General features: G+C 40.3%; 1 protein-coding gene across 1 annotated transcript in view; it reads left to right on the top strand.

Annotated features, from left to right (window-relative positions):
• Nucleotides 1–25,137, top strand: part of LANCL3 (LanC like family member 3) — a 95,494-nt gene that overhangs the window by 62,319 nt on the left and 8,038 nt on the right. Inside the window, exons 2-3 of the mRNA XM_081042773.1 lie at nt 19,503–19,626; nt 21,557–21,754. Of these exons, the coding sequence (XP_080898899.1) occupies nt 19,503–19,626; nt 21,557–21,754 (322 nt within the window). The remainder of the gene's footprint in view (nt 1–19,502; nt 19,627–21,556; nt 21,755–25,137) is intronic.

Raw genomic sequence — 25,137 nt, 5'->3', positions numbered from 1 at the left:
CCACAACCCTGCCAGGCAATCAGTACTTGCTATGCTTAGGGACTGGTGCTTGCCGACTTTGCCCTCATAGCCTCTGACTTCCTGGACCTACCTGTCTATCCACCACGTACCTCTGACTTACACGACTTCCATGGTATATTTATCATGCCGTCTTCTTTGGCCTGAAGTCCTAAATGCTGGTTCTTCCCAGCTGGGATATAGCCAGGTCTAAATGATAACACACCTTACTGTTGAGGCCGAAGCAAAGGGGCCTGTGTGAGTCGTTAGCAACTAAAGCCTTAAATTAGTTATAACTTCTAAAATCTCAGAGATTCAACGTGAAGTAGCTTAATTTTAAAAGGGGGGCACCAATATGGATCAAATGTCATGACATCATTTCTGGAATATTCCTTTCCCAAATGCATACCTTGAATCTGATCATGAGCACCATTAGACACATCCAAATTGAGGGACATCCTATCAAATAAATTTCCCTTACTCTTCAAAAAGGTCTAAGTTAAGAAAGGCAAAAGCTGAGGATCTGTTCCAGATTAATGATGTCTAAAAATGACACCACCTCAGGGATGCTGTGGATGCCTGGTCATGGCATTGTACACCAGAGGCTGGACATTAATGAATGCCAACTATAATTTTATGTGTATAATGTGATGGCTCGGTGTGAGGTCGGGGTGGTGGTGGATGGGGGGAGGGGGGTTCACGGTGTGAGGGATGTAAAAATAAAATAAAATAAAACTAAAAAAAAAGTGTAAAAAAAAATAAAAATGACAACTAAATGCAATGTGTGGTTCTGGATTGGATCTTAGACAAAAATTATACATACATATATACACATACATGCATATGTATGTGTATGCATGTATGTATTTATCTCTTTAAGGGGCATTATTGGGATTATTGGAAAACTTTTAATATAGACTGTAGGATAGATAATAGTATTATATCGATGTTAAATTTCCTGATTTTGATAATTAAACTGTAGTTAGGTAAGAGACTATTTTTGTTTATAGGAAATATACACTGAAGTATTTTTGAGTAAAGGGACACTATGTCTGCAAGCTCCCTCCAGAAATAGAGAATGAGAAAGCAAATGTGACAAAATGTTAACAAGACATGACTATAGGAAAATGGTCTACGGGAAACTTTGTACTATTCTTATAACCTTTTGCAATTCTGTCCAAAAAATTTACAAAAACATAAAAGGGGGGTTCATTAACAGAATACTGGGGAACCTCACAGAATTAAAGGAAGAGGTGTAAGACTCAGGGCAGCATGGGGGCCTTGGGAACTGGAAGTGAAGACTCGATACCACCAGAGCAAACTCTGATCTGGATAAGCTGCTGCTTTTTTTTTTTTTTTTTAATTAAAGTTCATTGGGGTGACAATTGTTAGTATGGATAAGCTTCTTTAACAGAGTGATAGAAACCTAGAAATTTAGAGCAAGAAAAAGTCTTTTAAGGTCCTTTAATGTCTCCATTTCATGGACGAGAAAGCTGAGATTCAGACAGCAAAAGTGACTTGTCCTAGGACTCACAGATAATAAATATAGTTTCTAATCTCAGACGTTGAAAACTCCGTTTCATATTGGCTTATAAATGGATTCCCAAAATTTGTTCTTTTTCTTTCACTTTTAAGTTAGAATATGAGTTAAAGTGAGAACAAGATTAACGTAAATGGTAAGTGTGCTGTAACACGAATATGTTCTATGAAAAATATCTAAACAGGATCCCCGTACATGATTAGTATGGTTCCCTCCAAATTTTGCCATTCAGTGTGTATGTGATAAATAAAATATTAAAACATGAAAAAGCAATGGTAATTGTCTTCTAACACAATTTTATTTATACGTGAAAATCAGCTGGAAGATTTGAAATTTCTCTCCTTAATGTGTGTGTAAGGACATTCGGTATTTTTCCATGGCATATTTTCCCACCTCATAAAATACATTGTCTCTTGCTTAAAAAGGAACACTAATCTAGCCTCAATTCTTGGAAATGTCCCTCATGATTTGGAGAGACTGATTTCAGTCCATTTAGAAAGCATAATAACAGACAGGTAGGAATGTTTAGAAGCCATCTAGCCTCACGCACTCCTTTTAAAGGTGAAGACTGCCTGCGGTTGGTTACTCACTCTCCATCTCCTGTGCCTGTTTCACACAAAGGAACAGATTTAAAATGGAATAGTATCCATTTGTGTATATTGAAATACTTATCTTTGAGATCACTTCTGAAATAGCAGTATATTAGAGAAAGCAGAGCTACTTTAATCATGCTTCCTATAATCCTGTATTATCTTTTGGTATAAAAAAGACATTTGTGTAGTGGTTGGATAGTTAGACTGGGAGCTGATAAACCTGCCTTGACCAATTACCTCCGTGATAGCTTTTGAAATAGGATGAAAATCCTAGCCGAATGATCCTAGATGGTGGAGTGCAAAATTGAATATATAGTGGCTTAGTGTGTAGTGAAAAGCAATGAATTAAAAAGAATTGAGTGTGCTTTCCATCAGCTGCGTTCAGACACCATCGTGAATGGCTAACAATTTTTTCAGAGAATATAGCTTCTTATAGTTCTTTCTGATTACAGGTGCCATCTATGCCTACCAGATACCCATTTTCCATATTTTTTGCATCAGCCCTTGTTTGGCATAGCCGTGTTCTCAGATTATTTCTTGGTTTTACAACCTCTCTGTCAGGGTGGCTATGTCGAACAGTACTAGCTAATGACATATCCGTGTAAGTCTGCTCTGGAGTTCTAGGAAACCTTCTGCTTTCCTGAAAAATAAGAATGGATGTGACTGGTGCTACCCTTCCCCATTTCTTCCTGCCTCGAATATAAACCTAATGTCTGGAGTTACAGCAACCATTCTGTGTCTATGGGCCAACATGAGGGAAGGAAGAGAATTGTGACACCCTGGCTCTGACATAACAAACCACTAAACAATGTCAGCAGTTGGCTGTTGCCAGACTTTTTATTATATGAGAAAAATAACCTTTTATTTGATTAGGCCACTGGAAGTCAGGTTTTCCAATAATTTGGGTTAAACACGTTCCTGATACAAGTGTCATAGACCCTTCTGCGGCAGTCTGCCCAGCTCAAAATGACCCCAGTTCTCTGTGAAACACTGTCCCGCTCCCTCTCTGGGTGGATCTTTGCATCCATGCTGACTGAGGCTGAGGCAATCAGATGATTTCTGATAGGAATTGAAAATTGGGTTTTAGTGGTTCTAGTTGATCCTGCAGTGTGGTGAAAACTGAGGGACATAAAACTTGGAAACTTGTGTGTGTAATGGGAGGTCACAGTCAGCCACAGAGAAGCAGAGATAATGGGTCTGTAGAAAGTGAGAGGCAGAGACTAATGTCATCAAGAGAGAGTTCACTTTCTGGGACCTGGCAGCTTTCTGGATCCAAGTATTCATCCCTTCTTGGGTCTGGCTGCCCTTAGATTCTAGGAGCTGCTCCAGCCTCCTTCCCAAGAGCTGGGCAGCCCTGTGTGATTGGCAGGGCTGTGTCCTGAACAAGGGCACCTGGCCAGAAGAGCGAGGGAAGTGAAATCCAGCCTCCATGTTTTGGTCACTAAGCCTTGACCTTGGAGCTGCGTCAGCCCAGAGGTAATGTGCTTCTTTTTGCCATTCATCTGCTCAGTAGGGCGCACACCTTTTTTTAAAAATTTATTTATTTCACACAAGACTTAGGAAGACCCTTCTCCAGGATAACTAGTAAAGTCGGTGTCTTATAACCAAAGGACCTTGACATGCAGACAAAATGTATTCACAGACAGCTAAACTATTTCATAGATATGCCTGATGTATTTTGCTTTTTTAAATTAAAGTATAGTTGACATAGCAAAATGTGCAAATCCTAAGTGCTAGTTGAATTGGTCCACTGTGTGACTCATATCCACTACCCAGATTAACAAAAAGAACATTTCTGTCACCTCAGAGGGTCCCTTAATCCCAGTCAGTACCACTTTCCTACACACACAAGGGACACAGGGAGGGAGCCAACCACTTTTCTGGCCTCTAGCACCGTAGTTTGATTTTGCGTGTTCTTGAACTTTATATAAATGGAATCATATAGCAAGTACACTTTTGTGTCTGGCTTCTTTTGCTCAACATGTTCATGGGATCCATCCACGTTGTTGCATGTATCAGTAGTTCCCTTGTTATTGTTGAGTAGTATTCCATTGGGTGACTATGCCTCAATTTATTCATGCATTCTCCTGTTGAAGGACAGTTAGGGTGTTTGCAGTTCTTATGAATAAACTCTTATGAATAAAGCTGCTGTGGACATTTTTATACAAGTGGACCTAGATACTTATTTCCCTTGGACACTGATGTACTGTAGTGGAAATGTAAATTGTGCATCTTTCACAGTTATAAAATTGTACACTTGAAACTCATATAATTTGACTAACCAATGACACTCCCCCAAATTTAACAGAAATTATTAAAAAACATATATATGTATCTAATAGACGTGTATCTTGTATGCACCTGGATAAATTTTTCTCTTGAGTGTTCCTTCATACTGTAATGTAATTGGGAGACCTTATTTTGTAAGTACCTCTTCATAATTATATGTGTAATGTACCTGCCCCTTTTACATATTAAACATGGGGCCACTCTATCAGTATTATGAGGATGCATCTTTTGTTTATTTAAAAATTGGTAAACAGTTAGTAGTAGTTTGTGTTACAACTAATGAAACAAATGTATAGGGAGGGTACTTGGCATTAAGCTTAAAATTAATAGTCTAGCTATGAGCAGAAATAAATACAGCAAAGGTTCATGAACCACGTAAGATTAAGCTGAGTTCCTTGTTCCAACCACCTGTGCTATTTGCAATACTAAATAGTGCTTTATTTGCCATGCAAAGCCCTGTGAAGCAATGCCTGGGTCTCAGCATCATGTGTGCAGGTTGTTTGTTGTGGTGGTTTTTTTTTAAAATCTGTGTACGGTCCTACGACCCTAAAATCTTGGTCTAGAGTGGGGCTTCTGTTTTTAAATCTTCCCATGTGAGCATATGCTAGAGCAGCTGGCAGCTGACTCTTTCCTGTGTCCGTCCTTACAATTCTGGTGATTACCCTCAGTTGAACATTGGGACCTGTGAATGGATTTCATCTCCTGATAAATTTTCCCCAGGCAACATGAGATGAGGCACAAAATTTACTTAATAGTGATTTCTTTTTGAAGACAGCCCCGTTAAAATTTGGAGAGTGGATGAATAAGACACATTTGGGGTAATAAACTATAGAGCACAATGTGAATTTATTCAGACTAGAATGTAATCACGATGGTAGGGATTTTTCTCTCCTTTGTTCATGGAAGTTCTAGTGAGCCATAGTAGGGCTCAATAAATATTTCCAGAACTAACCTTGTATAAGACAAGATCCTTAGTCACTGACTGACAAGGTTATAAATCTGCTTTGCCCAGTACTGGTTATGTATCCCAGTTGCTCACTCCAGCCTTTCTCAGCCTCCCCAGCTGCGTTCCTTTAGCAACAACCACTTGGAACTTGTGGAAGATCAAATCCTGGGAAGAGGCTTTGCAGAGCTTCTTGTCCTTAACAGAGTAAAGGTGTTGATTTACTTCACTCTTCTCTCCACTTCAGACACAGTGCCGGCTCCTCCTGAGATTCTCCATTCCTTCTGCTTCCCCGAGGTGGAAAATTAAAAATGAAACCAGCCAGCGATACTTGTTCATCATGGGTGCCTGATCCCTAATTGGGGGTAGGAGGGCAGCTCCTCTTTAGCATGCCTTCATGGCCAGGTCACTCCAAATCGCCTTTTTTGATGTGTTGTTTATATAGAAAGTGATTCTATCTGAATTTTACAATCTAGTTCTCCTAAAGATCCCTGGCTAAAACTTTCTGAGAAGAAACCAGAAAACAATCATTGTTCCCTGTAAAGTACCTGAAAACACAATGTCAACATATCAAAACTGCATGGGCCATGATCAGAGAGAGGATTCCCTACAACACCTAAGTGAACACAAGGGGAGGGAGGAAAATTAGATACATATTTATAAATCACGTAAATCATGAATCAGAGAGGTCCTGGGAAATTATGTGGTTGGCCACCTCATTTTACAGATGAAGACAGTGAATCCAGAAACGTTATCATTTGCTCAGGGCCATGTAATGACAAAGCCAGAATTTCCAAATTTCCTAACCATGGCCACCCAATCCACCCCACCCCACCCCCACCCCAATAGCTTTAGGTTTTCTTTTGCCCACAGAGAACATACCATTCATGGCCAAACCTCTACTGTATCACACTGCTTCCCTTCGCCCCAAGAAACACATTTATTTAAATGTGTTTTAAGGTATTGAAAAAAAAAGAAAGTAATTTTGAAGAATCTCTGTTGCCTCCCCTGTTTAGGACCTGCAGGGCACCCATTAATCCCACAGGCCCATGTCAAAGAGCATGGTGAAAACAACAACAGAAACCCCTTGGAACTTGTTCTGTCCAAAGTATCTAGATGTAACAGTTACTGAACCTTAAAATGTCACAAATTGTTCAGATGTTGTTCTTCTAGGACCATTTTCATGAATAGCTCTCTAAAATGACAGTGTAGGTAGTATGTAATACAGTCACTTAATTGGGGTGACAGCGGTTCCTGGAAAAGAAGATAATTGCTTCCAGCACTTGTTGCTGAGGTGCCCATGGGCTTCTTCCTCTGTGTCTTAAAAAATCGACTTTGAGAATTTGAGGAGCCACTGTCATGGTGGCAGATCGCAGAGTGTCCATTGTCCCTGACCTGGAAGGAGTAGGGAGGCCACCCAGGGCAATGGTAGCAAAGTGATAGTATATTTCTCAGGCTTTGTCTCTGGGCTCTAGGATGTAGCACTTACCAAGGAAAATCAATCACAACTTTGTGAGTGCAGCCAGAAGTGGAATGTGCATTTGAATTTGTCTACTCAGTCAATCAGCCTCACTTCGAAGACCTCTGGAGCTAGAGGATTCTGTGGAAACAGGTATATGTGGGCCAAAATCACTTTACAGAGAAATGAATGCTAGCAGTGCTGTTGGGTTGATACTTTATGGCTGCCCAGTTGATGTGTTTGACTCTAAGTGATACAATCAACAGTGACTAAGAAAGGGAATGATTTTTCTCTAATAACGAGAGTCTGGTGATATGTGGTCCTGGTTGTGGTACAGATGCTCAGTTGATGTCCACAAACCCCAGGATCTTCCTTTCTCCTTTATCATCCTTTGAATGTTGGTCTTTCATCCACATGCTCATTGCCTCAGGATGCAAAATGGCTGCTATAGCTCCAGGCCTCACATAAGCGTTCAAGACACCAAAAAGAGGAAAGGCAGATAACAGCCAAGTTCGTCCATTTTATTTTCATTTATCATGAAGTAAAAACCTGTCCAAGAAGCTCCTGCTACAGCAGATTTCCCCGTTGATCAAAATGAGGCCACCTAGCCGACCTTAGCTTCAAAGAAGGCTGAGAACTGAGTATCTGGCAAGGGACAATCGGATTGACAAGACTGGCTGAGGATATTCCCTGTTTATCACCTAGAGCTAAACACAGTTGTCACCCTGATAAAACTGAGATCCAGTTAGCAAGGAATAAGGAGAGAATGCTTTTTGAGTAGCTAATTAATATTGTAAAACACAGATACATAATTGGAATTGGTCTTTCCAAATAAGAAAGGCAGTTACTGTCTACCTGATTATATGTAACTACTAATCTCTAGAATTTCTGTACTCTAGCACAGTGCCATGCACCCAGCAAGAACTTGAAAAATGTCTGTTGAACCACAGTTTAAGGATACTGCAATGACATATTCATTCAACAGTGCATTAGAGGAGGGTCGGATGTGAAATGTTCAATTCTGCATCCAGCCTTAATAATAGTCATTTACTTTGGGGGCATCGGGAGCCCAAAGACTCCAGATAGTCAAGTAACCAATACTAAGAGGCTAAAACATTTTCTAGTTCTCTAAGCTTTCTACTAGGAAGAAAGTACATAAGATAATATGCGTCTTGCTTGACTAAAACGCCTAGAATAGAGGACAAGTTAAACACGTGCTATCATGTCATTGCAGAGAGGACTTTTTCCCTAGCCTGTATGAAAGGAAACCACTGAAACATACCATCACATCCACATCCCAGAATTAGAGGCCAAATCAGTATATGTAGATTTGTAAATAGTTGTCATAATGTGTAGAATCACAAATAAAATAGTATTGCCGAAAGGCACATTAAAGACTGCCGCAGCTTTAATCCTGGCTTTTTCAGATGAGGAAACTGAGGTCAAGAGAGGTTACATGGTTGGGCTAAATATACGTAGTTGGTGACAGAGACTTGTCTAGAAACCAGATAAACTTGACAAATATTTTGAAATAGCAAAAATAAAAAAAGGGGGGGGGGTTGGGGAAACTGGGATAGTGAACGGCTCAAAGTGTGGTGATGAGAAAAGTAAATAAACAGACATGAAGGGCCATACTTGACTAGTTTATGAATTACAAGTGACAACAACTTAGGAATGCAAGCTGACACAAGCTGGTCCTTGAGTGGAAGGTGGGGGTGGGAGGTGAGCAACCCACCTCCCAGGGTTATTTTATGGGTGATACCCTGAGCGCAGACTTTCAGGACATAGGGTGCTGAATCTTGGGAGCTGAATCACTACTGAACTGTGGATGTCTGTTTTAACTACAGCTTCCATGCACTGTGTGTGTGCCTTATGGCAGGACCAGTACTAAGTGCTTCATATGGAATCCACATAGTGATCCAGTGAGGTAGCTAGGTCTCATTGTTGCTGCTTTTTACACATGAGTAAACTGAGGCTTAGAAAGAATTAAGTAACTTGCCTACATCCGCACTGCCAGAAAGTGATGAAGCTAAGTTTGGGACTCGGGTCTATCTGACCCCAAAGCCCAGGTTTTTGATCACCGTGCTGTTCCTTCTTTGGTTCAAGAGCCAGATTTCCTCCAATGCCTTAGAGAACTGGAGGGTTTGGAGCCTAGAAGAACCTGAGAGGTCACCGAGTGCTGCTTAGTGTGTGCTTCCCAGCCCAGCGCAGAGCTACCGTGTTTCCCCGAAAATAAGACTAGTCTTACGTTAATTTTGGCTCCAAAAAACGCATTAGGGCTTATGTTCAAGGGATGTCATCCTGAAAAATCATGCTAGGGCTTACTTTTAGGGAAACACAGTACTGAGTCAGAATCTCTGAGGGTGAGGCCTGGGAAGCTATGTTTTAGCTACCTTGTTTCCCCCCAAATAAGACCTAGCTGGATCACCAGCTCTAGTGCATCTTTTGGAGCAAAAATTAACATAAGACGCAGTATTATATGATACATTTTATATTATTATATAAGACCAGGTCTTATAGTGAAAGAAGACTGGGTGTTATAACAATTTTTGCTCTAAACGATGCATTAGATCTGATGGTCCAGCTAGGTCTTATTTTCGGGGAAACACGGTAGCTCACTAGATGATTTGTATGTACACTAAAATCGAAGACACACAGACTTAGTGCACAAAGTCTAGTCCAGTCCTTTTATATTACAGATGAGGAAACTGAGCTCTGATGACTTAGCCATAGTTATTGTGGCAAAGTTGGATCTCAAGCCCAGATCTCCTGAATCCTAGTCCAGTGCACCGGCTGATGTGTTCTGTTACTCTCCCATAAATGTGCATTGGTGTCTGTGTGAGAAACACTGGATGAGGTTCAGTGGACCTCTGGCCTGACCCAGCATGTCTATTCATGTGCACATAGGGTTTCTCCCTTCCATTCTTCCGTGACTCAGACCAAAGATGTTTCTCTATACCTACGAGTGTCTTTTGCTTGGGAGGGAGGTCTTTTGTTTGTCTTTTCTTTAGCTGTCTTCATCATTACAGCCATCATCACCATTACATTCTTCTTTATTTTGAAAAATTATTTTTGCATTCATTCAGTATTTCATAGCCGTGATTCTCAAACTTAACCGCACTTTGAAATCTCCTGGGGAGCTTTAAAAAATCCTGATGCCTGGGTTCCACACCCAGAGTCTTAATGGAATTGGTTTGGGGTGTAGTCAGGACATCAGGATTTGTAAAAGCTCCCCACGTGATTGCAGTGTGCAGCCAAATACTGGGAACTGTTTTTCATGAGTCTCACCGTCATCTTGGGTTAAGGAAGCTCAGGCTCTGAGACAGTTAGTGTCTTGCAGGAAACAGAATGAAATCACCTAGTGACACCTGGTGCAGACTGGGTTACCAGGTACTTGTAATAAATCTTTAAAGCCAGCAGTCAGCCTACAGGAATGGGGTAAAACCTGTTTTACTTTGCTGGTTTCCAGTGTTTTCTTGGCTTGTGTTTCTTGACATGAGAAAGGAAAAGAAACAGCTCTGAAATGGTATCTGGAACCAAATGTTTACAACTGCAATTCCCTGCTGAATCCCTTTAATGACTGGAAGATAATCGTTACTGGAGCAACCCGACTCCCATTCTTCATTGCCCAGCATAATCATGGTCAGGGAGCATCAGGAAAGCCAGATGGAAGGGACTTGCTCACTCTGTACCAGCACACGTGCCCCATTTGGAGACTAATTAAGAAAACAACAAACCTGCCCACATTGGCTAAGAGAGGGCCCCAATGGGGTTTGCAAATTTGGACACGTTTTTTCCTACACATAGCATATTGGAAGAGAATTTCCCATTGCTGCCACTGCTTTTTCCTGGGTAAACTGATCATTGAAATTACGGTGTGCAATGTTCTTGCCCAGTGCTCCCTCTTGCTTCCTTGAATGTCTTTGGGAACGTGCTATAGTTCTTACAGTCTAGTTTCTCACCCCTCCCAAGAGAAATTCTCTGCTGTGGGAACCAGCCTCTCTGTTCCCATAATTCCTTTCTACTTCAAGTGTTTTCCATGGACCAGCAGCAACAGCATTACATACCTGGGAGCTTGTTAGAACTGTAGAATCCTGGCCCCAGTCAGGACCTACTGAATCAGAATCTGCATTTTCACCAGGTGATTTGTGTGCACATTGCAATTTGAGAAGCATTGCCCAATAAACAGTGTTTCCCCCTTCACCCTATAGCTTAAAATGCCCTCTCCCCCCCCCCACTTTCGTTTATCTCCTTCCTACTTGTCCTTCAAAGCATAGCTCATACCCTCTCCCTCTGTGAAGCCCCCAATATTTACTCCCTCCACCTTATACCTGTATGTCATGACTTTTAGAATTTAAACAAATGTTGAATGTTTCATTATTTAAATGGTTCAGATGTTAACTTAGTCTATTAAGATTATATCTTCCCTCAAAAGTGCCCACCACAGGCTTTGCATATAATATAAATTGTTAGATTCATCAAGATCTGTTTCCTGCTTGAAAGCTTTCCCTTAGCCCTACCTTGTCCCTTTAAGCTTCTGCCTCAAAGCAAATCCCCTTTTTGTCATCTCCACACCTGAAGTAACTCTCGATCCGCTCGGAGATTTTCTGTAGGCCTGAGTCTTCCCTGTAACCTCGTGGGTTCCAGCCAAACTATAACCCCAAAGACACATCAAAAGTAAAAATCTAATCAATTGTGAATATTGCCTTTGTACAAAAAGTTTCCCTAACTTTTTAAAAAAAGAAAAAAAAGTGTTTATTTAAGGGAAGAATAAAAATCAAATCCTTAATAAATGGAGAATTCTATCTCCCTGAAACCAAGCCAAGCATATCGATGTCAGTGGTGTCCATGTGTTTCATCTCTGCAGAGTCTGCTAGACTGAAATTGAGCCTTGGGTTCTTCACTCTGACCCTCATTGAAACTTCTAGTACATTAATTTCAAATATTGAACCCGGGCTTGGGTTACCATGAGAACCTGCCCTTCTTAGTCTCAGAGATTTTGTGTTTACATTTTTGACCTGATATGACCTCTCATAAAAGAGAAATGCAAATAAAAACCACAATGAGATATCACCTCACCCCAGTCAGAATGACTATCATCAACAAGACAAATAGTAACAAGTGTGGGAGAGGCTGTGGAGAAAAAGGAACCCTCATCCACTGTTGGTGGGAATGCAGACTGGTGCAGCCGCTATGGAAGGCAGTGTGGAGGTTCTTCAAAAAATTAAGAATAGAATTACCATATGACCCAGCAATCCCTCTCCTGGGTATCTACCCCAAAAATCTGAAAACATTTATCCATAAAGATATATGTGCTCCAATGTTCGTTGCAGCTTTATTTACGGTGGCCAAGACATGGAAACAACCAAAGTGTCCTTCGATAGACGAATGGATAAAGAAGTTGTGGTGTATATACACAGTGGAATACTACTCTGCCATAAGAAAAGATGAAGTAATGCCATTTGCGACAACATGGGTGGATCTTGAAATTATTATGCTAAGAGAAATAAGTCCCCAACTTTTTAATTTGAAATTATTTGGGCTGGAAATTTTGAAAAATAAATTTACTTTTGGGGATAAGGTGTTTTTTCTGGTCTACCATGGTGCCCACAGAAAACTCAAGATTGTCTCTGGCTGTCTCATGGAATGTGCCATCTGGTGGTATCTCTTTTACTGGCCCCATACCCTGAGGCAGGAGACACATCTTTGAGGCTACCATCTCCCCAAATTCCAGGCAGGTGAGGCATACATCCTAACTACCTATCGACCCTCAAGCCTATCTGGGAGTTATAGGATCTCTTCTAAGGCTTGGCATAACAGGGTGTAGCAGGCACTCCACCCAGACTTTCAACTTCCTGGTTTCTTTTCCATGTCATCTCTTCCCACCTTGAACAGCTTTCGACTCCCTCCTGATTCTACGTACTCTTCAAGTCTGTTATTTATGGTATTTTCCTCAAAGCTGTTGTCCATGGGTAATAAAAGTCATTTTGATGTTCATTGGTAGTCAAATGGCTTGTTTCTCTCTCTGAGCAGAAGACTTTGCTACCACCAGAACGATGGGACAAAAGATTGGGGTGAAATACATTGCTGGAGGAAAACACCTTAGTTAATATCAGATTCGTACTCTGTTAAGTATGTGTTTGGCATGCTGTTGGAGTGAGTTTTTACATTCCATGTAGATGGGCAGTCATATATTTAGGGCATTTTGGACTATTGCTCAGTGATGTTGGCAGTGGTTGATATATAGTAGCAAAGACTGGCACTTCAGACTGCCTGTGGAAAGGACACTTGCCCTGGTAAAGGTCTGTGGTTGGTGCATTTCATTCATTTCCTTAACAACAAAGGTCATCTCTCCTCAGCATGGAGGTGTTTCAGTCACAGCACAACCTTCAGTTAGGGCCAAGAAGCATAGCATGTGCTTCATTGCTCTCTCATCTCTTCCTATTCAGAGCCCAGCCCAACAGGAATATTTCACAGCAAACTCCCCTGATTGAGGATCAGTGAAGGGAATAGATTAAACTAATGAAACTCTTTAAACCAAACCACCAGACCTGTTTTCTAAAAAAAAATATTTTTAAGATATCTTAATTTATTTTAATTCAGTGTAAAAACATTTTTAAAGAACTAAATTGATCAAAGTGGCGGCGTGAGGTGAGCCTCTGGAAATCTCCCCTGGAATTCACAACAAATTGCAAAACTATAACTCCACAAAGGACTCCCTGCACAGCAGACAGGAGTAAACAGAACTGCTGAAACACACGGGCTCTGAATCTGGTGAAGGAAGAGCTTTGGAACTTCAAAAGCTCTCCACATCCCCACAGGGACGTGGTGCCCTATGACCCAGGCGAACTGTTAACACAGGAGAAGCCTGCCTTCTAGGGAATCACCCCATTGTGTGAGAAGCTGGAATAGTGCAGAGAAAACATAACACTACTGTGTGAGACAGAAAGAAAGACTACAGTCTGAGAGAAAATAAAACATTCTACAAACACGTACTGGAAAACAAAAGAAAGACCTCTTCCTATCAACCTGTTACAGGACCCACTCCTGTAGATGTCTACGAAGAGAAATAATCATTAATTGCCATGAATAACCAAGGCAACAAGACAGCTCAGAAAGAAAGTGAAAAGTCTCCAGAAAATGATCTTAAAGATATGGAAATACGTGACTTAAATGACAGAGAATTCAAGATTGCAGTTCTGAAAAAAACTCAAAGAGATACAAGAAAACACAGAAAGGCAGTTTAATGAAGTCAGAAACACAATCAAAAACCAACATGAACATTTTACCAAAGAGATTGAAATTTTAAAAAAGAACCAAATAGAAATGCTGGAGATTAAGAACTCAATAGAAGAAATTAAGAATGAAATAGCCAGCTTAGGTAGTAGAGTTTACCAGGTGGAGGAAAGAATCAGTGACATCAAAGATAGAAACCTGGAAATGACACAGATGGAAGAAGAAAGAGACTTGAGACTTAAAAGAAATGAAAGAACTCTACAGGAACTTTCTGACTCCATCAGAAAGAGCAATATAAAAATACTGGGCATACCAGGAGGAGAAGAAAGAGAGAAGGGAACAGAGAGTATATTCAAACAAATAGTCGATGAGAACTTCCCAAACTTGTGGAAAGAACTGGATCCTCGAATCCAAGAAGCAAACGGAGCACCTAATTACCTCAACCCCAACAGGCCTTCTCCAAGGCACATTGTATTGAAGCTGTCTAAAATCAACGACAAAGAAAGAATCCTCAGCCATGTACCAAAATTAATTCAAAATGGATCAAAGACTTAAGCATAAGACCTGACACAATAAACTGCATTAGAATAAAACATAGGTACTAAACTTATGGACCTTGGGTTCAAAGAGCATTTTATGAATTTGATTCCAAAGGCAATGGAAGTAAAAGCTAAAATAAACGAATGGGACTACATGAAACTTAAAAGCTTCTGCACAGCAAAATAAAATCGACAAAAAAAAGAGGCAACCAACTGAATGGGAGAAGATTTTTGCAAACAGTGCCTCCGATAAGGGGCTAATATCCAAAATATACAAGGAACTCATCCAACTCAACAACAAAAAAACAAACAACCCAATTGAAAAATGGGCAGAGGATCTGAAGAGACATTTCTCCAAAGAGGACATACAAATGGCAAATAGACATATGAAAAAATGCTCAACATCACTAATCATCAGAGAAATGCAAATAAAAGCCACAATGAGATACCACCTCACCCTAGTCAGAATGGCAGTCATCAACAAGACAAATAGTAACAAGTGTTGGAGAGGCAGTGGAGAAAAAGGAACCCTCATCCACTGTTGGTGGGAATGCAGACTGGTGCAGCCTCTATGGAAGGCAGTGTGGAGGTTCCTCAAAAAATTATGAATAGAATTACCATATGACCCAGCAATCCCTCTCCTGGGTATCTACCCAAAAAGTCTGAAAACATTTATACATAAAGACACGTGAGCTCCAATGTTCATTGCAGCTTTGTTTACAGTGGCCAAGACATGGAAACAACCAAAATGTCCTTCGATAGATGAATGGATAAAGAAGTTGTGGTATATATACACAATGGAATACTATTCGGCGGTAAGAAAAAATGATATAGGAACATTTGTGACAACATGGATGGATCTTGAGAGTATAATGCTAAGCGAAATAAGTCAGACAGAAAAAGTAGAGAACCATATGATTTCATTGATATGTGGTATATAAACCAAAAACAACAAAAGAACGATACAAACAAATGAGAAACAAAAACTCATAGATACAGATAATAGTTTAGTGGTTGCCAGAGGGTAAAGGGGAAGGGAGGGTGGTAGATAAAGGTAAAGGGGATCAAATATATGGTGATGGAAGGAGAACTGACTCTGGGTGGTGAACACACAATGGGATTTATAGATGATGTAACAATTGTCACCCCAATAAACTTTAATTTAAAAAAAAAAGAGAGAACTAAATCCACCAAGATACCAACATGTGCATAGGTCTTATGTGCTCCAAATACAGGAGAGGGAATTTGGGGTTGTTTTGATAAAGGCCTAATGGGCTGGGTGCCCCTCCCAACCCTCCCCAATTACTTTTTTCCCCACTGGCAACACCATTTCCTCATTCCCAGGGCCTCAGAGTGTTTCAGAAGCTTCGAGGTCATCTTCTTGGAGGTAGTATACATGTTCCTGCACGTGTTCCTATGTGCTGGGAGCGGGGAATGGAGAGGTGTCTGAGAAAGGCAAATGAGAGAACAAGAACAGGCCCCTCCCCTTACAACTCCTCTCCTTTCTTCTTTCTGTACTGTTTGTTTAGAGGGGAAAACAGAGCGCCCTTTTCCTCCATGTTCCCCTCCACACACTTTTAATGAGCACTGTTTTCACTTTTTATTTACTGATCAGTAAACCCAGGGGTAGGTTTTGTCTGTTCCCAAAGATAAAGAACTGCATGCATGACTGGTCTTTATCCAGCCAAACAAGCACGGTTTCTCTTTGTTTTTCACAGTGTTTCTGAGAGATAAGAGGAAACCACCCAGACGTGGTGCGTGACTGGGGAGGTTTTGAAATATTTTATAAACTCATTCTCTAGTCTGAGCTGTGGATTGGGTATGGAAAGAACGGGAGAATGCACCACATATAACCTAAGTTGATTTTTTAAAAATCTGGGTTAAAACTAAGCAGGAGAGTACACACACATGCACGCTCAGTCTCGCGCCCACACACACACATGGGTTGGGGCATATGAATAAATGTTCAACTGAGGAAAGAATAAGCTGATTTTCAATTATTGGCACAGGAGTCAAATAGGGAGATTTTTAATAATTCAAATGAGTGTATACCCAGAAAATGCGATGACCTTTTCCTGTCATAAAAACTGCGTCTTTCACATGGATTCAGTACCAGTATCAGCAGACAGGACCCGAGTTCAAAGAGCCATGTATATTTCCGGGAAAATAGGGAGTGGGACCAGGTTAGAGTCCTATTACGTTCATGCCCTTCAAGGGTCTTAGCAGCTTTCTGAGAGTGAACCAGGACAGAGGGATTAATACGAGGCTGATGATGCCGCATATTAAGTAGAGTAAGACTAAATGTGAGATCAGTCGGTACTGATGAAGACACACAGAGTAAGATGTTTTTAACAGCAAATGAAAGTTTTGGTAGCAATTTGAATAGATGCAGAGTAGAAATCATTTAGGAGAAATTTTCTATTCAGCTAAGGAAAGACCCAAAGCTGAGCCCTGAAATGATTGTGGGCATGCATGGGAAGGTAGGGTGTTTCCGAATTTTAGGCAGAAATGAGGAGTAAACCCGAGAGACAAAATGGGTAGCTAATAAAAGGAAAAATTAAGTCAGTTGTTTCTGAACAACCAGATGGAAACCGAGGACATAGTAAAGTCTTAGTGAAGTGAGCAGTGCTTCATTGTCTGCATGCCATACTCTGCCTTACTGTTTTTTTCCCCGAAGCTCATGAACTTTAATTGCTCTGTTGTAGACTTTTGTCTATGTCTTATCTCCAGTGTTGGATAGAAAATTCCCTGTAGGGCAAAAAATGTGTCCCATGCTTTCTAGAATCCCCCCTACGGTACCTAGTACAAGGCTCAGTAAATGTTAATTGGCAGAATTAATTAATGAACACCTTCCTCTTTATGTAATTACTTTTCCAAATTAGATGCCAGATTTGAGGAGGCCAAAACCTGGATTATATTTTACCCTTCTAATGTTGGGTAAATCAAAGGAGCAAGTTATGAGTTAAGAAGTCATTAGTACTTTATTACAAAAGGAATTGGTGAATCTAATGGCAGATATCAGGTAGGAAAATTTCATGTGTTAGGAGAGAGGCCAAAATCCAATGGACTTTTTCCCTTGATCCCAGATTCATTCAGTCAGGCCAAGGCTGAACTATAGGTGGCGTGTGTGTGTGTGTATGTGTGTGTGTGTGTGTGTGTGTGTGTGTGTGTGTTTACTCTGATGAGTACTTTTCTTGTACAGGTCAGCCTTTCTGGAAAATTGACTTCATGGGAACAGAGGTCTTGTCTATCTCCTTCACTGTCGTGTCTCCAGCATCTAGAACAGGCTTCCCTGGCAGATTGTAGGGGCTTAAGAGACAATTGTGGAAGGAATGGAAAAAAGGATGGAGGGAGCGAGGTTAGAGAGGGAATGAAGGAAAGAGGGGAGGGAGGGCTTTGTTTTTCATGCCGGTAAACCTGGCACTTATTTACTCACTTATCTGTTACCAAAGGACCTCTCAGGTTCTGTGTTAGGAACCAAGGATACCAAAATGATGAGATGCCATAGTCTTTGCCCTCAAATAACTGATCATCTAGTAGAGAGAGACGTGACACACTAGGTTGAAAGTGCTACACCAAGGAGTCATGGTGATTTGAGGTCTCCAATTAAGTTCGCGAACTTGTTGCAAGGATGTTGCTCACCTTTTTCAATATCAGAGGGATGATTCATTATGAATTTGTACCAACTGGACAGTTAACCAAATTTACTATTTGGAAGTGCTGAAACTGCTGCATGAAAAAATTAGACGACTTGAACTTTTTGCCAATAATTCATGGCTCTTGCATCACGACAATGCATCAGCTCACACGGCACTGTCTGTGAGGGAGTTTTTAGCCAGCAAACAAATCACTGTATTGGAACACTCTCCCTACTCACCTGATCTGGCCCCCAATGACTTCTTTCTTTACCCAAAGATAAAGAAAATATTGAAAGGAAGACATTTGGATGACATTCAGGACATCAAGGGTAATATAATGACAGGTCTGATGGGCATTCCAGAAAAAGAGTTCCAAAATTGCTTTGAAGGTGGACTAGGCACTGGCGTTGGTGCATAGCTTCCCAAGGGGAGTACTTCACAGGTGACCGTAGTGATATTCAGCAGTGAGGTATGCAGCACTTTTTCTAGGATGAGTTCACGAACTTAATTGTCTCACCTCATACAAGAGTGTGCCAAAGGGAGCATCTAATCTGCCCAGTGGTGGAGTGGGAGGAAGAAAGAATCTGAAACCTAAGCAGAATTGTAATAAACTCAATGATGCTTTGTAGGCTTGAGAACATTTTTATCTCTATAGTCCTGAAAATGACTGTTGGTGGACTGAATAAAATATTGACAACTGCAAATCATTGTAGTTTAGCCTTTCTCTATTCAGAATCATTTTGAAATTAAAAGTCATTTTGCCTTGGTACATTTTGGACTTTGGTTTCATTCAGGAAAAGTGAATCTGTCATGTAGCAGCAGCTTGTCATAGAATTGTGGCTCTCTAAGCACTGTTTAGTGACACAAACTGAAGGCGCATTGTCTGGGCCAGATCTGGACCGTACACCAGGAATAACACCTTTGTTAAACATCATGGGTTCAGACCTGTCTTTTCTTCTTTTCTGAGCAATCTCTTGTTCCTGTGACAAGGATTAATGATACAACAACTGTAAGATGGTCTTTGCGTTTTATAAAAGCCTATAGCAGTAAAGGTGTGTATTTCCCTTCAAAGCAGTAAATTTTCTGAAAGGGGCTGATAAACGACAACAAGGAGAGAATCAGAGGTGAAAAGCTAGGTATGGTTGGTTGAGCTTACACCTAAGAAAAGGATTTGGGGGATATGCTGATGGACATTTTAAGCAAGAAAACCCATTTTCTGAGGAAAAAAGATCCTGATTTGACTTCTGTCTCTCGACTTCCTTCCTCAGGTGCTGACCCCAGCACAGATCAAATCAATTTGCCAGGCGATTCTGGATTCTGGGAAGCAGTATGCCATGAAAAAGAGGAAACCATTTCCCCTGATGTATTCTTACTATGGAACCGAATACTTGGGTGAGTGAAGGCAGATGGGAAGATTTGGTTTTTGGCATAGGTCATCGCTATTCTCTGTTATATTCACTATTCTCTAGTTATTCATTTAACTAGAAATACTTTGAAATGCCATTCAAAAGCAACTATTGATAGATATTACAAGTCATAGTTTAATATTTGTTTTCACAGTCTGCCTGACAAATGTAGCCATTTTAACAATTAATTTCACTGAAGACTAAAATAAAGATTTTATTCTAGATTGTGAGTTCATTGGCCTAATTTTGCTGAGTTTGTGAGCAGTTCACACGCTTATTGCAAATACTGCCTCTGTACAGGGAAACAGGATTCAGCTCCTAACATTTTCAAGTTTTTAATATTACCGGATGAATAATAGATTACTGAATAACAATCACGACTGTTGAGCTATGAGGCTTGTAAAGTGAAAATTAGTTGCTTCTCTTTTGAACCCTTACCCCGAGCATGACTTGCAAGGCCCTTTGTAGATCGCTGCCTCCTTCTCCAAACTCAAGCTTTATCTCTCCCCTTTGCTGGTTCTGTCCCACATCGTCTTCTACAAGCAAAGTGTTCTCATATCTGTGTAACTCTTGTGCCTGTTCCTTTTGCCTAGAATGCTTGGCTTCCCCCTTCATCTATCTGCAATACTTACACCCAGACTTCAAGACTGCTCAAACATCATTAGCTCTATTGAGAAACAGTGTGTTTTTGGAAAATCGGTTTACTGAACTCTCTCGGGAGAAACATTTACATGGTTCAGGTTTTGCCCTGAAGCACAATTGGGTTGTGTCATGTCACCCTGCCTCTTGGAGCCCTTATCACATTGTACTGTAATTAGTGGCTTACCTGTCCAACTGCCTTAGCAGGTTCTGTGCACCTTCAGGATAAAGACTTTCTCTCATTTATCTTTGTGATCCCTGGACCTTTACCAAGACCCTGCACATAATGAGGGTGCCCAAGTGAATGAATGGATGGCTGAATGAACAATGAGCTTATAGACTGGCAGTTCTCTGAGAGTTTTCTCAAAGAACCGTTAAGTTCCTGCTCTAAATTTCCCTCGAATCAGACCTTGAGACAAGGATTTGGGTGTAAATGGTTTATTTGGGAGGTGATCCCACAAAGTGTTGATAGAAGAATAAGGAAATTGGACAGGGTAGACAAAGAAATTCATAGAGCATGTGGTAATGAGCAACTGTGGATAACTGAGGCTCAGTTCCACAGGGGACTCTAGGAGACTGTGTAGAACATGCCTCAGAATTGTCCCACCCAAGGAGTAAGGAAGCTGGGGTGTTTATGCCTCAACTCTCTGCTTCGATCAATAAAGAAGAGATTTAACCTGTTTTGTTCACTGATCTATTTTCAGCACCTAAAATAGTACCTGGCACGTAGTAGGTACTTAATTCTTATGTCTCGAGTGAATGAATGAACGTTTAGGATACCAAGAACGAATTATTTTCAAGCACTTTAGAAGCACTTTCATAAAAGCTATAGATATGTTCCTTACGAAGTTTTAAAAAAGTCTTTTCTCTAACACGGGTGGTTACTCAACTTTTTTTTTTATAAAGATATAGATAATACATACTTTTGGCTTTGTGGGCCATATGGTCTCTCACAAATACAACTCTGCTGTTGTAGTGAAAAAGCAGCCATAGACAATACACAAATGAATGAGTATGGCTGTGTTTCAATAAAACACATTATTTACAAAAAGAAGTTGTGAGCCTGATTTGGCCTACAGGCTGTGGTTTGCCAACTCCTGCTGTAACCTATGTTCCCCAGAAGCCTAGTTCTTAGGCAACTCAATGATTACGTCACTATGTGTGCTTTCAAGTATTATTGTCTTTCTTTTTATTTATACTGTGACTGTCTTTTCACCAAATTAAACCGGATCGCCTCTCAATTATATAAATTAATTATGCTTTGTTTGCCAATATAGGAGCAGCTCATGGCCTGTCGTCCATTCTCCAGATGCTTCTTTCTTACCATGAGCACCTCAAGCCCTCAGATCAGGAACTGGTATGGCAGAGTGTGGACTTCCTTATGGAGCAGGAGCAGAACTGCAACTGGCCACCTGAGCTCGGCGAGGCCATCGAGAGAGAGAACGAGTTGGTACACTGGTGCCACGGCGCCCCAGGTCTCACACTCACTATTATCTGAAAACACTGCCTTTCATCGGACTTAGCCAAACAGATACCTTTTTTGAGAAGCGAGGGTAGTTCTCCTCTTACATCATTACTACATGAAACTTTTCAAAGCCAAAATATCTTTCTTGATCTATAAAAGATCTCCAGAAATGATCCTGTATTTTTAAAAATATATGATCTACATCTATTTGTATATCAGTTAAACTGGCACCGTCCAATATAGTATGATGAGCAACATATCAAATTAAATTTTAGTAGCCCATTAAAAATGTAAAACGAAACAGGTGAAATTAATTTTAATAATATATATTACACAACCCAATATACCCCAAATATTATTTCAATATGTAACCAATTGAAAAATCGAAGTATTTCACTTTTTGAGATATTAAATATTTGAAATCCACTGTATATCTGATCCTTAAATTACATCTCAATTCAGAGTAGCTACATTGCAACTGCTCAGTAGCTGCATGGGACAGTGCAGATCTGATGCCTGGCATTTCAAAATGTTGTCCCTGGACTACTGGCATGGGCAGCCTGGGAGATGGTTAGAAATCCAGAATCTCAGGCCTCACCCCAAACCCACTGAAGGAGAATCAGTTTTAACAAGATCCCTGAGTGATTAGTATGCGCATTAAAGTTTGAGATGGCACCGTTCTAGAATTCTTTTTCAAATGAGGCTTTCTATCATCACCTAATAAAAAAGTCTAGAGAAATACAAAGCCGTCTGCAGTGAACTCTCTGGAACTGAGCCTGGAAATTTATCAGACCCCACTTTGCCTTTTTGTTTAAATCCCATTACACTGCTAATTAGGCCTTTGGAGAAGGAGCAATTGAAAGAAGTTTAATTCTAATAAATCAATTAATTTTGGTTGAATGGCCAGGGAGAGATTTAAATACCAAATAGCACAACATTTTTGGATTAGGACTGGATTTGTTTTTGTTTGTTTGTTTGTTTTAACGTTTATTGGGGTGACAAATGTTAGTAAAGTTACATAGATTTCAGGAGTGCAATTCTGTATTACATCATCTATAAATCCCATTGTGTGCTCACCACCCAGAGTCAGTTCTCCTTCCATCACCATATATTTGGTCCCCTTTACCCTCAGCTACCACCCGCCTCCCCTCTTACCCTCTGGTAACCACTAAACTATTGTCTGTGTCCATGAGTTTTTCTTTCTCATTTGTTTGTCTTGTTCTTTTGTTGTTTTTGGTTTATATACCACATATCAGTGAAATCATAGGGTTCTCTGCTTTTTCTGTCTGACTTACTTCGCTTAGCATTATACTCTCAAGATCCATCCATGTTGTCACAAATGTTCCTATATCATTTTTTCTTACCGCCAAATAGTATTCCATTGTGTATATATACCACAACTTCTTTATCCATTCATCTATTGAAGGACATTTTGGTTGTTTCCATGTCTTGGCCACCGTAAACAAAGCTGCAATGAACATTGGAGCACACGTGTCTTTATGTATAAATGTTTTCAGATTTTTTGGGTAGATACCCAGGAGAGGGATTGTTGGGTCATATGGTAATTCTATTCATAATTTTTTGAGGAACCTCCACACTGCCTTCCATAGAGGCTGCACCAGTCTGCATTCCCACCAACAGTGGATGAGGGTTCCTTTTTCTCCACAGCCTCTCCGACACTATTTGTCTTGTTGATGATAGCCATTCTGCCTGGGGTGAGGTGATATCTCATTGTGGTTTTTATTTGCATTTCTCTGATGATTAGTGATGTTGAGAATTTTTTCATGTCTATTTGCCATTTGTATGTTCTCTTTGGAGAAATGTCTCTTCAGGTCCTCTGCCCATTTTTCAATTGGGTTGTTTGTCTTTTTGTTGTTGAGTTTTATGAGTTCCTTGTATATTTTGGATATTAGCCCCTTATCAGACGCACTGTTTGCAAAAATCTCCCATTCAGTCGGTTGCCTCTTTATTTTGTAGGACTGGATTTGGATTTAATTTTCCAAGATATGCCTCAATCCTGTGAGCACAGCTATAAAATACACTTGATTTCTCTTTTAGTTTGTTACCTGATTTTTATTACTTCCTTCCCTCTCCTTACCTAATCAATGTTCCTTAATCCAACTGTAATTTCACTTTTTTCCCTTAGTCCAGTTTGACTTGATGAATAATGCATGTCTCAGTCCCCTGGTCATCTTTTCTTTGCCTGCCACACTTACAGAAGGAAGGGACTTCGCAGGCTCCTGTGTATGCTGGTGCCAGTGCCAGAGCGTCGTGTGTTAGTTACGCCCAGGCGAATTCTACCAGTTCCAACTTGAGCTCACTTCTTCTTTGAGCTTTTTGGAGACAAACAAGTTATTTACCATTCTGGAAATGATAGCTCTTCATGTTATGCTCAGCAATTTTTTTTCCCATTCTCTTTAATCATTTTCAGGGATGGTCTCTGGATATCCTCCACGTACCTCAGGATCCTTGAATTTTAGAGCTGTCCCAAGTTAAATACAGAATATTTTAAAATGACTCACTTGTACTAGTTGTAAAAGGAAAGAAAGATAATCTTCTAAAACGAGTAGGTCAGTTCATTGATGTAGATATCTCGAAGGGCACTTATTCCATCATTTCTGTACCCCACCTTCCATCTGTCTTTGTAAATCAGGTACCATAACAGTACAGCACAGGATTCGTCAGCTTGGGGACTTTATTATCCTCGTGTATCATTCGTGTTTAGTATCTTGGTAAGATTAAACATAGGTTGCAAAGTAAAATCGTTCAACCCATGTATTCATTGGACTACCAAAAATCAATTTGCAAGTGAATAAAGAACCATGTGGGGCCCATTATTTCTGCCAATCCGCACTCCCATCTCTAGGATATTGGTTTTCCTCTTACGGGATGTGCTGAAAACAGCATCAAGAGTGATTATAAATCTGATAAGTGCAGGTCAAAGGCCACCAAGATTTCTCTGAAGTTGGCAAGAGTGAACTCTCTTCATCAATGATACGTTATTTCCCCCTATGATTGTTTTCTATTGGCTTTCTCAACTCACCTCTACAGGTGACATCCTAAGTCATCATTTTTGAAGTATAGAAATAGTTCTTGACTCTGAGCTAATAACTCTGGGTTCTAATTGTGACTCCAACACTAACCAGCTAAGTGACCTTGAGAAAACCACTTTGTGTCTTTTGTGCCTTTGTTTTTTCATCTGTGAAATGAGCACATTGAGATGAAGTAGGGAAACTCAATCTTTTTTCACCACAGACCCATTTTATCCTGTGGATCCTTGCTGTCGCTGATATGTCCCAAAAGATTTGTAGACACCACATTTATAAATACCCAGTGTGGTGTGTAGCTGTTATCACTAAATACACGAAGTATAGCAGGCAGATTCGTATGACC

The sequence above is a fragment of the Rhinolophus hipposideros genome (genome assembly GCF_964194185.1).
Source record: "Rhinolophus hipposideros genome assembly, chromosome: X".
NCBI lineage: Eukaryota > Metazoa > Chordata > Mammalia > Chiroptera > Rhinolophidae > Rhinolophus > Rhinolophus hipposideros.
The sequence above is the reverse complement of the archived record's forward strand: the minus strand, read 5'-3'. Positions and strand labels throughout refer to the sequence as shown.